Source organism: Ipomoea triloba, chromosome 14 (genome assembly GCF_003576645.1).
Source record: "Ipomoea triloba cultivar NCNSP0323 chromosome 14, ASM357664v1".
Lineage (NCBI taxonomy): Eukaryota > Viridiplantae > Streptophyta > Magnoliopsida > Solanales > Convolvulaceae > Ipomoea > Ipomoea triloba.
Window position 1 is genome coordinate 4,363,588 of NC_044929.1, and position 11,551 is coordinate 4,375,138.

Below are 11,551 nucleotides of genomic sequence, written 5' to 3' on the forward strand. Positions count from 1 at the left end.
TCCAACGAAATACAGGAGTTTGGCTGGTGCTCTCCAGTATCTCACAATTACACGGCCAGACTTATCCTTTGCGGTCAATCAATTGTGTCAACATATGCATGCTCCAACATTGTCTCACTGGGAGCAGCTAAAACGAGTGCTCAGGTATGTCAAAGGCACCCTCTCATTCGGCTTGCGTGTAACTCAGTCAAATTCTAGAGAGCTTCATGCTTTCTCTGATTCTGACTGGGCTGGTTGTCCTGAGGACCGTAAATCTACTAGTGGGTATGCAGTGTTTCTTGGCACCAATCTTATCTCTTGGGTGTGCAAGAAACAGAAGACAGTTGCAAGATCATCCACGGAAGCTGAGTATAAAGCCTTGGCTGATGTTTGTGCTGAGGTCATATGGATCATGTCCTTGCTGCGTGAGATCAAAATTGATGGCATCCTTACTCCCAAATTATGGTGTGACAATCTTGGTGCTACTTATATGTGTGCGAATCCAATTTTTCATGCAAGAACTAAGCACGTGGAGATTGACTACCACTTTGTTAGAGATAGGGTTGCCAGTGGAGATATTCAGGTTAACTTTATTTCCACAAAAGATCAATTAGCTGATATCTTTACAAAAGCTTTGCCTAGTCCTAGATTTTCTTTTCTTAGGGACAAGCTTCAGGTTAGTAGTTTACCCTGCGCTTGAGGGGGAGTATTAGGACTCTCTGAGTTTGAGTCACGTTAGGACTAGCTATCCTACTCTACCTGAGACTCCCCTAGTATATATATCTCCTATTCCTCATCATTGTAATTGTTCAATTGAATCAATACAATATTCAGTTCTCATCATCTTCATAAGGGAATATAACATTCCCTAAGTAATGCAACTTACCCTCCACATAGGATTTTGAAGGGAATGTGATTCCCTTACCTTTCTTAGGTGACGTAAGATTACCTTGGATATTTACAAATATTACCATTTTAATTCTAATTATTATAATTTATAATATATTTTTTTATGTTAGTTTATTATATATATTATATTTAATTATTGTTGTAATTATATATTTTATTTTATTTTTATTACATCATGTTAGCTTATAAAATAATTTTATTTCTCAAGTTCAAGATTTTAATTAGTTAATATTTTTTTTTATTTCTCAAGTTCAAGATTTTAATTAGTTAATATTTTTAATCATGTAATAAGTTCAAGATTTTAATTAGTTAATATTTTTAATCATGTAATAAATATGTTAAATTAATTAGTTAATATTTTTAATCATGTAATAAATATGTTAAAGGTATTAAAATTAAAAAAAAAATTAGTATAACATAAAAGATAACCAATAAACCAAACAGGTTTATATTACATTCCTCATTTTTAACCAAACACATGAATCTAACATTCTCAGTAATCTAATATTTCCAACAATCTAACATTCCCTAAGGTAATGTAACATTCCGTAAACCAAACGGCCCCTAATTGGTTAAGATATGAAAGATAAAAGAAAAAAAAAATCAATTAAAACTTGCAATATCATGACAAGTTTGTGACCTATAAATGTAAAGGCGCTAAGCAAAGCATTTTGCTAATATAAAACACCCCATTTATTTATTTATTTATGTATGCTATATTCTTATTTGATTTACGAATAACCCATTCTGATTATTTTTTGCAGAATACCAATGTAATAAAAAAAAATTATGACAATTGACAAATTAAAGGCTTGGCATATTTGAAAGTGAGATTTTTAGACCAAATAACTAAATTAAGCAATACATTAGACGTGTAGTAGCATTAACCCATTGAGCAGTTGAACTGTAGTAAAAGTTCCAACATGTAATAATCAGTTTATAGTTTTTTTTTTTTTTAAATAATTTTTCTCTATTCAAAACTGTCCATATCTTTCAGTCTGTGAGGTCCTTACCTTATATTTTGGCCTTTTGTTGTGCTTGTATTCTTCTTGGTATTGTGAGCTTTTTAGGATATGGTGGTGGGAGAGCTAGGTGAAGTGAAGAAAGAAAGGGAAGAAGCAATAGATAAACCTGAAAGCCAACAAATTACCCTTGTGGAAGAATTTGTAGGGATCAGTTAAGAAACAGAAATCTCATCCCAAACATTCCCAGATCTCAAGACTCCCAGAATTTCAGGCTTACTTTCTCAAGAAAAATTCCCTTTTTTTCTTTCTTGCTGGTTTTAACTTTTAAAGCTCCATCTGGCCCCCATTTAGCTTAGAATTTGTGCACTTATGCAAAAATAGAAACTTCCATCATCTGGTTATGATAGCTGGTTTTGAGGTCTTTTTGAATTCTTGAAAGAGACAGGCATTTGAGGTTCTTTAGTGGACAATTGAACCAAAAAGTGGCACTTTTATGATATATTAAGAGTTGGGTTGTGGCCTGAGAGCCATAATGTTATAAAGTTGCCTGCTTGGATAAGGAAAATTTGGGCTCTCTGGATTTTGTTTGAAAATGGTGCTATTGCTTGCTGTGAGCATTCTTTTAAGAAAAAAGTTATGTTTTTGTTGAGAGGGTAAAGTTTTTCTCCCAGAAAGATATAAAGAGAGATTATGGCAAGAAAGAGGTGTATACTGTATGAAGTTCTGGGCTTTGTGTTCTGGATATTTATAGAGAGTTCTTTGGCTACTCTTTCCCCTTCTGGTGTAAACTATGAAGGTTAGCTTTTATTTTGGAGTTTTTTAATTGTTTAATTTCACTAGTGTCAACTGGGGTTTCATCCTATGCATTTAATGATGTAACTCATAAATATTGTACCCATGAATACTCCACCCCCTCCCTGCCAATGACAAAAAGGCTTTAAATTTCTTGTTTTTTAACACCCTTTTCTTGTAATATTCTAACTATTTTCACTAATAGACTTGATGGTGAAAAGCTATAGGAATGGATTACTAATTAACCTGGCATATTTGTGACTATATTTAAGTCTGTAACTCTTTGCAGTGGTTGCTTTGATGGCTATAAAGACCTCTTTACATGATCCTTACAATGTTCTGGAGAACTGGGATGTTAATTCTGTTGACCCCTGCAGTTGGAGAATGGTCACCTGTTCCCCCGATGGCTATGTTTCTGCTTTGTAAGTAATCTAAGGAGCATTCTTGGCAACATTATCAGATTATTTGATGTGTATAAGGTTACTTCATTACTGATAATGTCTTTGCTCATCAGGGGATTACCAAGTCAGAGTTTATCTGGCACGTTGTCACCGGGAATTGGCAACTTAACTAACTTGCAATCTGTGTAAGTTTTTAGCATATTGTTCCCCCCTACTCACCGATGTTCTAATTAGGTATATTTGAATCTTTACCTTTTCTGCTAAAATGCCATTGTTTATATAGGCTGCTGCAAAACAATGCTATTTCTGGTCCTATTCCCGTCAGTATTGGAAAGTTAGGAAAACTTCACACGCTCGATCTCTCCAACAACAAATTCAGTGGGTATATGCCCAGCTCTCTCGGGGACCTGATCAATTTGAACTATTTGTAAGTTTCAGGAAATTGTGCTAAAATAAATCACCGAAAAATAAGGAAAAAGAAATCATAGTGTTCATGACTGATGAACTAATGTTGCAGAATTATTTCGTTTTTTTCTTTTGATCAAATCAGGAGATTAAACAACAATAGTCTTACAGGACAAGTCCCTGAATCTCTATCTAATGTTGACAGCCTTGCACTTGTGTATGTCTCTGCGTGCTTTTCGATTTCACAGTTTGGACATGTCTTTCAAACAACCTATAATCTGTTTGTTAATATTGTTAATTAATGTTGTCTATAGGGATGTTTCTTTTAATAACCTCAGTGGTAGCCTTCCAAAATTATCAGCTAGAGCTTTCAAGTGAGTTGCTTGCTTCACACTAGCATACTCGCTGATTTCATTCAGACTAATTATCTTGAAGAAACGAAAAAAACGAACATTGAAGTTATTTATTTCCCTTCTCCTCTGTGGACTTTAGAGTTGTTGGCAATCCTTTAATTTGCGGGCAGAGTTCGGGGGATAATTGCTCTCTTGTCTATCCAGAACCGCTGTCCTTTCCACCAGATAACGATAAAGGTGTGTATCATATAATTCTGTTCAACACCCCTCTCCCTCCCCAAATTCTATAAATTCAAATTTTGAAAAAGAAAAGTAAAAACTTACTCATACAATCATACAAGGTGTGAAATGGTAGAGAAGAAATTTCCCCCCTTATAGTCCTACAAAGAAATCCTTATTCATATATACTCGTGGTTTCTCAGATCAATCGCATGCTGGAGCAAGCCATCGTGTGGCAATTGCTTTTGGTGTGAGCTTTGGCACTGCTTTCTTAATCGTCATAGTCGTCATGTTGCTTATTGGATGGCGCTATCAACATAACAAACAGATCTTTTTTGACGTCAATGGTGAGAATTTTTCCTTATGCCTTAATTTCTGAAACGTTTATTTGGATGGTAATTACTTCATGCATCTAATCTATGGTTCTGTTATTCTTATTACATAGAAATCACATTTTCACTTATCACATAGTTCCTCGAGTCCTTGACTGTTAGATTTGTACTCGATCAAATTCTGGCAAGTTATATGCAAAATTTTCTCCCTGCATCATTTATATAGTCTGTATTGCCAAAGACCTTTGTGATCTAGTGGCACCAGGTTGCACCTCCACATGGGAGGGGGTGGGTTCGAGTCTCAATGAAGGCGATATTGGCTCTTTGTGCTTCATTTGGTTGAGAAAGTAGTTATGAACAAATACTACATTATAATAGTACTCAAAAAAAAATATAGTCTGTATCTCAACAGTTACTTGTTAATTGCCAGAGCAACGTGATGCAGAGTTTTGCCTGGGAAACTTGAGAAGGTATACGTTCAAGGAATTGCGGGCTGCAACAGACCATTTCAACCCGAAGAATATTTTAGGGAAGGGAGGATTCGGTATAGTCTACAAGGGGTGTTTAAATGATGGAACGACTGTGGCTGTGAAAAGGTTGAAGGACTATAATGTTGCGGGTGGTGAAATTCAATTCCAGACAGAAGTAGAGACGATTAGTTTGGCTGTCCATCGCAATCTTCTCCGCCTTTGGGGATTCTGTTCAACTGAAAACGAAAGGCTTCTTGTCTATCCCTTCATGCCAAACGGCAGTGTGGCATCAAGATTAAAAGGTTAGCAAAACTTCGGGCTGAGGTGTTTGGTTTTTTACACAAGGCCGGGCACTTAGTAACTATAGATACGGGTTGTTTGATCAAATACTATTTTGCTTTAACAGATTATGTGCACGGTAAGCCTATATTGGACTGGTTAAGAAGGAAGAGGATAGCTTTAGGTACAGCGCGGGGTTTGGTGTATTTGCACGAGCAGTGTGACCCGAAAATCATCCACCGTGATGTCAAAGCAGCCAACATTCTACTGGATGAATACTTTGAGGCAGTTGTTGGAGATTTCGGGTTGGCAAAGCTCTTGGATCACCACGAGTCTCACGTGTCTACTGCTGTCCGTGGCACTGTTGGCCACATCGCCCCAGAATACTTATCGACAGGCCAATCTTCTGAAAAGACTGATGTGTTTGGGTTCGGAATCTTGCTTCTCGAGTTAGTTACTGGCCAGAAAGCTGTTGATTTCGGGAAAGGGACAAACCAGAAAGTAGTAATGCTCGACTTGGTATGTTTCGCCAGCCCCTTTCCCCGTTTTCTTGCACCTTTTGTACATCTACATGGTGATCTTACACTTAATTTAGCACTTCATGGTCACATTTTATAACCTTGAAATGGAACATTATATTTTTGCATTTAGTATTGATCTGCAGATCTTGCAAACTGCATTCTTAGGTAAAAAGGCTGCATCAAGAAGGAAAGTTGAGCTTAATGGTGGACAAAGACCTGAGAACCAATTTTGACAGGATTGAATTAGAAGAAATGGTTCAGGTTGCCCTTCTATGCACTCAGTTTAACCCTTCTCATCGCCCGAAAATGTCTGAAGTGTTAAGGATGTTGGAAGGTGATGGCTTAGCCGAAAAATGGGAGGCTTCACAGCGAGCTGAAACTCCAAGGCATCGTGCTCATGGAAATTCGCTGCCACAAAGATACTACGACTTGATAGAAGAATCGTCTCTAGTCGTCGAAGCAATGGAACTTTCTGGACCGAGATAACAGCCTGCACTCCATTCTTGAAGCCACAAATATTCTTGTCTTGTTGATAGGTATAAGGTATTGAAAGAGAGCATTTTGAAATATGCAGCATCTGTATATAACAATATCAGAAATTTCATCTGTACAGGCTACAAAGCATTACAATCTCTTAAACAAGTCCGAAGAATCATTTGCAGACATTTTCGATACAAAAATGTAAACGCTTTTCATGTAATAAAGCATTTGCTGTCAACTCCTGAAAGTAATAGCGAATCAGTCAATTTCATGCCGGTAAAACGTCATCTGGGGTAGAAAGAGCTCTGGGAAATGGTAGCATTTGTAGCAGCATCACCTTCTCTAAGCCCAGCAGCCTCACAAAGTTCGATTGATTTCTCATATGTGAAGGCCGGTTTAGAGGGTGTAGGTAAATGTTCCTCCTTTTTCATCAGCATCTCTAATGCCTTGGACATGTATGGCCTCCGTGATGGAATTTCTTGGGTACATAAGAGCCCTACATGAACCGCCCTCGATGCCTCACTTCTAACGCTATTTCCACAGTTATGCAGCATCAAATTTGGATCAAACAGTTCCTCCACTGCCCCCTGCTGGAAATGCACCCAAACCTGTGGTTTTGAACAGTTATGAAAGGCCTATGGATCAAATTTAAGGTTTATTTAAAACCAAATATCAATGTTTTTGGACTTACTATGTTAACTAAGCTGCCAGAGTATTCGGGAGTTGTGCACTTGTTATTCTGTCTTCGGGCCACAATTTCCAGCAATAGTACTCCGAAGCTGTAAACATCTGCCTTCTCTGTCAGCTGTCCACGAGCCACATACTCCGGTGCCATATACCCCCTTCAGCATTTAACAACATAGTTAGCCACTACATAGAAGCTCAAAGGTCATTGGTTGATAATTGATGGCAATATGTGATACTAACAATGTTCCGGCGATAGCAGTGCTTATATGGCTCTTGTCGGCTTGAAAAGATCTAGCTAATCCGAAATCGGCTATCTTGGCATGGAGCCTCGAGTCTAACAGGATATTGCTGGCTTTTATATCCCTGTGAATAATGCGTTTCGTTGAGTTTCCGTGGAGGTAGATCAAGCCTTCTGCAATTCTTGTGATGATGTTGAATCTCTTATTCCAGTTTAGTATTTTACCCTTTTCAGGATCTGTCAATTTTGATGTAAACAATTGATGAGGTTTTAGTGTCAACATATCAATAACAACATGGCAAAAGAGATAGTCTGAGTATGGTATGTGCTTATAGTTAGCGACTCATATACAAGAAGAGATAGTCTAATACCCACCGAAAATGAATTGATCAAGGCTCTTATTTGGAAGCAACTCATATACAAGAAGGCTTTCGGGACCAGAAAAGCTGCACCCCAACAACTTGACAAGATTTTTGTGCTCAATACTGCTAATAATGTTGACTTCGTTGTAGAAATCTTCTGCTCGTTTTGTGGTGTTGAACAACAGCTTTTTGATGGCAACCTCTCTACCATCTGGTAGAACACCCTGCATTGTAGATCAACTATAAGCTTATATATGATGAGACACAAGAAGTTAATTGAAAGTATGAACACAATCTAACCTTGTAAACTGAACCAAATCCACCTTGTCCGAGCTTGTTGGCTTCATCAAAAGACCCAGTGGCTTTCTCAAGTACGGAATACTTGAAGTTTAAGCTGCTATCATGAAGCATCATTGCTAATTTTTGGGCAGCATTTGGTCCTGGAGCGATTGAGAATGTTATAATGTTGTGTGAGTTTGGGTTAAAGTTGAAGTTAGGTTGATTGGAGAGAGAAACTATAAGAAAGTGTTTACCTTTTGTGTTGTGTATTCTTTTGAGCTTGATATAAAGAGCAATTAGAATCAAAACTATCACAGAACAAACTACTGCAACGATAATGATTATTACTTTCCCTGTAACAGTCATAAGCACACAAGCAAAGTTACAAGAAAACCAAAGCTGATGCATAAAGACCAGCAGGAAACATATAATCGGCAATGCAGTAGAAAAGGCCTTGATATATGATGCACAAATCAATTATCCTACCTCTCGATAAGCCTCCATTTGTCCTATTTAAGTCTCCATAGGTCCTATTTAAGCCTCCATTACTGATAATAGGATCAAGAAAGTTGATGCCCGAGTACCTCATGAAGCATCCAGTGTACAACGCACGACCCTCAGACGAAGGCAAGCATTGCAGCATGGACCTAGATGCATTCCCCAAACATTCTCTGCAATTATCCACAGTCTTCCAACAATTAGCTACAACATAAACAGTCTCATTTTTCCTCCCAGAAACAGGCAACTCAACCTTTGCATATTCAGTATTGTTAGACACATTTGAAACTGCTTGCAGCACTGCCCTCCTCACTGTCTCTCCAAACACAGAATCCTTTCTAGTGCTGTTTTCGCAAATATGCCTGTCCTCTGGTCCTAATACCTCTTGAAAGAAGGTGTAATTTTCGACTCGCATGAAACAACCATCAAGATAAATCCTTCCTCCATTGTAAGGAAAGCACTCAGGTAGTACAGTGCGAGCTTCAGCATAACACAATACACAATCATGTAAGGAAAGATAACCATAGCATTGTGCCAATCCATACACAACATCCGGTGCTAAGCCATTTGCAAAAAGTCCCCACCCCTGATTTGTTATTTGCTTAGAAATGCTATCAAACACACCGTCTAAGCTTGGGACAAAACTGGTGGTATTTCTTTCCAGTTTGTCTCTACAAATCGGTTGGATTAAAGATGCAAAATCAGAGTGAGATACATGTGGTAAAAGCAGAAGAAGCATAAGAAGGCAGCCAACAAATGATGGGTTCAATTCCTTCATGTTTGATTCTCAGCCTGTTTTTCAGTAAACAAAATGTTTCTTGTAAGCACTACTAAGTTACTAAAACAGCTCGGATGTATGTAGTGACTCTTTATATGGGAGGTTATGAGATCGATCCTCAGTGGAAAAAATGAGAAAAATTGTATAATTAAAGTACGGAGTACTAAATTGACAGTTTTGAAACTCAAATAAGATCAAAAGTGAAATTTTCTTCAAGAAATATAATCAAAATTAATGAAAATAAAAACACCATTCAAGGAAATATAGAAAGCATGGTACTGACTAATTCACTAATGCTCAAGATTAATCACCTCCTTTTGGACTTGGGTTTGCAGAAATTTCTGTTCTGATGAAGTATGTTAATTCTTCCTTGTTTAGACACAGAAGAAATATGGGTATTGAGTCAAGATCTGAGGCTTAACACGTTCTATGCAAGTCAAGCTGAAGCAGCTTGAAGAATGGGGAGACACGGTCTAATAGTGGGCATAGACACGGAAAATACTATATGTACTTACAAATTCTATTTCCTCTCATAAATATTTGATATAGACATTTTTCTTTAGAATCACATGATAAAAATATCCTATTCTTATTTACCACATCATAGAATAAAAGACTAAAAGTGATGGAGTAAAATTTGAAAATACATATAGTAGAACTTCATAGAAACACCGTCTTCATATCTTCAAGTTTGGATAGTTGCAATTAGGAAAACTGCCCTCGTACATTTCTCCACATAACATACTACAGTGGTTTAAAAAGAATTTAGGCCCGTTTAATTCGCAGAAAATATTTGAAGGGAAATAGAAGTGAAATTTTATTGAAAAGTAGTTACTAGGAAGATGAATTTTATTATTTGGTTGGTGGAAAAATATTATTGGAATACTAATTCCGTTGTTTGATTAGATTTAGAATTGTAAAGAATAACGAGTATAAAAACCTATATGCCCCTACAAATTAAGAAAAAGTAATAAAAATTAACAAGGACACAAAGGGTAAAATAGTCCATCCATACCACTTTTTCTTCCCATCTTCCCTTGAAAAACAAAAAACTAGTTAAATTTATAAAACATAAATCATATTTTTATTGTAAAATTCCAGTTTGGTTTAAATAGATCCCCCCCCCCCCCCCCCCCCCCCTTTTTTTTTTTTTTGTTTTTTTTTAATATAAAAAATGCAATGTGGGGGACAAAAGTCCCCCACTTTATGAAAATCACATGGGGTAGCACGGCTACCCCATACCCATACATTATTATATATATATATATATTTATAATAATAATATTATATGGATTAAGAAGAAGAAAGAAAAAACGAGCTTCATCATCTTCTTCTTCGCTGTCTTCTTTGCCGGAGAGAAAGAGACATCACCGGCGACCACATCTCTTTCCGGCGGTTTGTTGGATCGGGTGTTCCTTGAGTCAACGTATTTTCTGAGCTTGGAGGCGACACTCGCGGCGAATGGTGGTGAAGTCGGCGGTCTTCGCGGCAGTGGCGTCGGCGATGAAAAATCCAAGGTTGAGTTAATGGTAGCTGCGGCGGTGTGCGACGTCGTTCAGGTGGCGATGAGCTTGGCGTTGATGGTTGTTGCGAGGGTGGTTGTTGCGACGTCGTAGGCGGATGTGGTGGTGAAGTCGGCGGTGATGGCCGGTTTTTCTTCTTTCTGGCTGGCGACGAGGAAAAAACGCGGTGTCTTTTTCCTCCCTTATTGTTGTTGACGATGGTGATGAACCGATGGTGATCATGATGGTGAAGATCACAAAGTGGATGGTTTAAAACCCAGCTTGGGTTTGAAATTTTTATATATATTCTATTTAAACCAAACTGGAATTTTACAATAAAAATATGATTTATGTTTTTATAAATTTAACTAGTTTTTTGTTTTTCAAGGGAAGATGGGAAGAAAAAGTGGTATGGATGGACTATTTTACCCTTTGTGTCCTTGTTAATTTTTATTACTTTTTCTTAATTTGTAGGGGCATATAGGTTTTATACTCGTTATTCTTTACAATTCTAAATCTAATCAAACAACGGAATTAGTATTCCAATAATATTTTTCCACCAACCAAATAATTCTATTTAAACCAAACTGGAATTTTACAATAAAAATATGATTTATGTTTTTATAAATTTAACTAGTTTTTTGTTTTTCAAGGGAAGATGGGAAGAAAAAGTGGTATGGATGGACTATTTTACCCTTTGTGTCCTTGTTAATTTTTATTACTTTTTCTTAATTTGTAGGGGCATATAGGTTTTATACTCGTTATTCTTTACAATTCTAAATCTAATCAAACAACGGAATTAGTATTCCAATAATATTTTTCCACCAACCAAATAATTCTATTTAAACCAAACTGGAATTTTACAATAAAAATATGATTTATGTTTTTATAAATTTAACTAGTTTTTTGTTTTTCAAGGGAAGATGGGAAGAAAAAGTGGTATGGATGGACTATTTTACCCTTTGTGTCCTTGTTAATTTTTATTACTTTTTCTTAATTTGTAGGGGCATATAGGTTTTATACTCGTTATTCTTTACAATTCTAAATCTAATCAAACAACGGAATTAGTATTCCAATAATATTTTTCCACCAACCAAATAAT

General features: G+C 36.7%; 2 protein-coding genes across 5 annotated transcripts; one reads left to right on the plus strand and one right to left on the minus strand.

Annotated features, from left to right (window-relative positions):
- Positions 1 to 1,912: 1,912 nt before the first annotated feature.
- On the plus strand, positions 1,913 to 6,343 carry LOC116004367 (protein NSP-INTERACTING KINASE 3-like). The gene is made up of 11 exons (XM_031244389.1): positions 1,913 to 2,649; positions 2,935 to 3,067; positions 3,160 to 3,231; positions 3,330 to 3,473; positions 3,597 to 3,668; positions 3,766 to 3,825; positions 3,944 to 4,041; positions 4,227 to 4,370; positions 4,786 to 5,127; positions 5,232 to 5,623; positions 5,791 to 6,343. Exons 1-11 carry the CDS (start codon positions 2,544 to 2,546, stop codon positions 6,109 to 6,111), a joined length of 1,884 nt encoding a protein of 627 aa, XP_031100249.1. The 5' UTR covers positions 1,913 to 2,543; the 3' UTR covers positions 6,112 to 6,343.
- A 25-nt stretch (positions 6,344 to 6,368) lies between these two features.
- LOC116004366 (cysteine-rich receptor-like protein kinase 2) lies at positions 6,369 to 9,376 on the minus strand. 4 transcript variants are annotated; one of them, XM_031244388.1, is made up of 8 exons: positions 9,259 to 9,376; positions 8,158 to 8,649; positions 7,926 to 8,024; positions 7,693 to 7,832; positions 7,406 to 7,616; positions 7,033 to 7,267; positions 6,797 to 6,947; positions 6,369 to 6,713 (listed from the first exon to the last, which is right to left on the minus strand). In XM_031244388.1, exons 2-8 carry the CDS (start codon positions 8,582 to 8,584, stop codon positions 6,390 to 6,392), a joined length of 1,587 nt encoding a protein of 528 aa, XP_031100248.1. In that variant the 5' UTR covers positions 8,585 to 8,649; positions 9,259 to 9,376; the 3' UTR covers positions 6,369 to 6,389. The 4 variants fall into 4 exon arrangements, with proteins under 4 accessions (XP_031100248.1, XP_031100244.1, XP_031100245.1 ...); XM_031244384.1 differs by having other exon boundaries at positions 8,158 to 8,961; XM_031244385.1 differs by having other exon boundaries at positions 8,158 to 8,961; positions 9,231 to 9,376.
- Between the last annotated feature and the right edge of the window lie 2,175 nt (positions 9,377 to 11,551).

What these genes read in the sequence shown, in the direction of transcription:
- LOC116004367 (XM_031244389.1), top strand. Translation starts at nt 2,544, where the DNA reads ATGGCAAGAAAGAGGTGTATACTGTATGAAGTTCTGGGCTTTGTGTTC. An exon ending in TTAACTAACTTGCAATCTGT is followed by an intron (nt 3,232 to 3,329) that starts GTAAGTTTTTAG and finishes TTGTTTATATAG; the next exon opens with GCTGCTGCAAAACAATGCTA. An exon ending in CTGATCAATTTGAACTATTT is followed by an intron (nt 3,474 to 3,596) that starts GTAAGTTTCAGG and finishes TGATCAAATCAG; the next exon opens with GAGATTAAACAACAATAGTC.
- LOC116004366 (XM_031244384.1), bottom strand. Translation starts at nt 8,947, where the DNA reads ATGAAGGAATTGAACCCATCATTTGTTGGCTGCCTTCTTATGCTTCTT. An exon ending in GATTTGGTTCAGTTTACAAG is followed by an intron (nt 7,617 to 7,692) that starts GTTAGATTGTGT and finishes TCTACAATGCAG; the next exon opens with GGTGTTCTACCAGATGGTAG. An exon ending in ACTGCTATCGCCGGAACATT is followed by an intron (nt 6,948 to 7,032) that starts GTTAGTATCACA and finishes TAAATGCTGAAG; the next exon opens with GGGGTATATGGCACCGGAGT.